The 2,343-nt window shown below is 40.4% G+C and overlaps 1 protein-coding gene across 1 annotated transcript in view; it reads left to right on the forward strand.

Annotated features, from left to right (window-relative positions):
• The window catches only part of aph1b (APH1B gamma secretase subunit), a 14,222-nt gene continuing 11,879 nt past the window's right edge, over positions 1–2,343 (forward strand). The window contains exons 1-3 of the mRNA XM_005944427.3: positions 1–277; positions 1,231–1,401; positions 1,779–1,852. Of these exons, the coding sequence (XP_005944489.1) occupies positions 165–277; positions 1,231–1,401; positions 1,779–1,852 (358 nt within the window). The 5' untranslated portion in view covers positions 1–164. The remainder of the gene's footprint in view (positions 278–1,230; positions 1,402–1,778; positions 1,853–2,343) is intronic.

Raw genomic sequence — 2,343 nt, forward strand, 5'->3', positions numbered from 1 at the left:
GAGAATATGCGACGTCACGAAAACCCTGTGATACATTGGTTGTGGAAGTAAATCAGTACTGGCAACAGAGGGCTGCTTTCTTTCTAATATTTCCAGATAAATACCTGTAAATAGAGCAAAACCAACCGCTTTAAGGCGCTGAATTACCCTCCCTTAGAACCAAAATGACAGCGGCGGTGTTTTTCGGCTGCACCTTTATCGCCTTCGGCCCAGCCATCGCGTTGTTCCTGTTTACCATTGCCCGGGAGCCGCTGAGAGTCATTTTCCTCATAGCAGGGTGAGAGTTAAACATTCAGTGGTCATAACGGACGGCAATTGACTTAAATATATAATAATTTGGTAATTACAGATGCTACTGCCACGTTATATTGAATAAATCCCAACCTTTAGACAGTGTTAGCTTACTAGCTAACCGATCGTTTCGTTTTTTAGCAATGTGCTATCATTAGCTTCTATTCTCTGGTATTATGGTCTTACACTTTGCTAGTTTTTTTCTTTAGCCATACGTCACCACATTCCGATTTACACAGCTTCATAAATACATCGACCTTTTAAAGTTTTAAAGCCCCAGCAATGCCTGATATTAGTCGCCCAAAGATAGGAAAGAGCTAGCTTAATAAGAACTTGAGGGACTTTTATTAGTTTTGTTTCTTATGGATCTTGCAGATATTGGAGGATGCTGACGACTTATGTCAGTAAAAGGTGGCTGTATACACACACGTAGTTAGTTAGCACTATGGTGGATTGGCTTTTGAAATAATTCATTGCTATTGTAGTGGTATAGGGTTCAGATACGGTCTTGACCTAAGTGAGATATAAGCTTGTGATCATAATTGTGGTTGTTGATTGATAACATACATCTTACCTGTTAATTTGTAAAAGTGCCGTGACGTTACGTTTGTGTTCGTTGACACTTTGTCTCCTTGTTATGGTCAATTAATTCTTGCTATTTGAAGTAAAAGTAACTAAATAGTCCTCTGGTATCTCAAGATAATCCTGATTGTGTTATCACTTCGGTGCTGCTCCTCAGTTCCTCCTCAGTCTGGAAGTATTTTTTTCTTAACACTCCCTTTACTTTCATTTAATTGGCTGACCCTCGCAAATAGAACTGTTGAAAAAATAAAGGAGTCAGGCTTCTGGGCTCACAGCAATGCTGGAATTGCTGTGAGCCCAGAAGCTTTGAGATAGCAGTATGGGTAATATCTGTTTTCTTTGTTCTCATTCTTTCAGGGCATTTTTCTGGCTGGTGTCGCTGCTGTTCTCCTCCCTGGTGTGGTTCATCTCGGTTCAGATCAGTAATAAAGAGAGCGCGGCTCAGCAGAAAGGCCTGCTCATCTTTGGCGTGGTGCTGTCTGTGCTCTTGCAGGAAACCTTCCGCTTCGCTTACTACAAGCTACTAAAGTAAGTGGCCGCCACCATGTTTAACTGTTTTATACTTTATATAGTGTGACTCCAGAGAACTGTTTCTTACTAGAAGAGCTGAAAGCCCATACTTCAACTTCCTCAACACGTATTCACTATTTATTATTTATTTAACTAAGAAATATTAAAGCATGACCTCTGAATTCTGCACTGTATCGTTGTTGTCCCTTGATGAGTGTCTGTCTCAGTTGTCTCAGTTTCACACTCTTCAGTGTGAACTTGTACAATTTTCATTGTTCATCTCAGATCATCTTCCACTAAATGACATACTTTCATAACTGACATATTTTCTATTCATGTTCTGTAGCACACAGTGAGACTGAGAACCAAAACTCTGTGTGTGTGTTTTCCTGCAGGAAAGCAAATGAAGGCCTCCTCACTCTCAGCCAGGAGGAGACCATGCCCATCTCCATCCGACAGCTGGCCTATGGTACACTTAGTCTGCACATCATCTTCTGTGCTTCATATCACCTACTGGTAGCATATTCATTCACCCGCGATTCTGCCAGAAGACAGAACATTGAGCACCGGTTACCTCTTTACAACTTTGTCATTGTTTGTTTTTGGTTTTGAAACTCACTTTTGTACTATTCTGTAAAACATTTTTTTAAATATACAAGAAACATTAGCATAAAAATGGCAAATGCACTGTATGGACAAAAGCACTGGACCACATGCATATTATAGCTATAGGAGCTGCTCAGCCATATAGACCCATACCTTGAAGCTTCCAGCACAGTGTTTGTGCTGATGTCAATATCAGTGGTGTTAATGGGGAGGATTGAAGCTCTGCAATGCCACTTAGTGATCATAAAATATCTATGGGGAAATTTCACAAACAGACTATTTACAATGATCATATTCTACTACATTGCTACTAGGGGTGCAACGATACACAAAATTCACGGTTCGGTTCGGTTC

This window comes from Haplochromis burtoni, unplaced genomic scaffold, assembly GCF_018398535.1.
Source record: "Haplochromis burtoni strain Fernald_Lab_line unplaced genomic scaffold, NCSU_Asbu1 Contig_401, whole genome shotgun sequence".
In the NCBI taxonomy this organism is placed as follows: Eukaryota; Metazoa; Chordata; class Actinopteri; order Cichliformes; family Cichlidae; genus Haplochromis; species Haplochromis burtoni.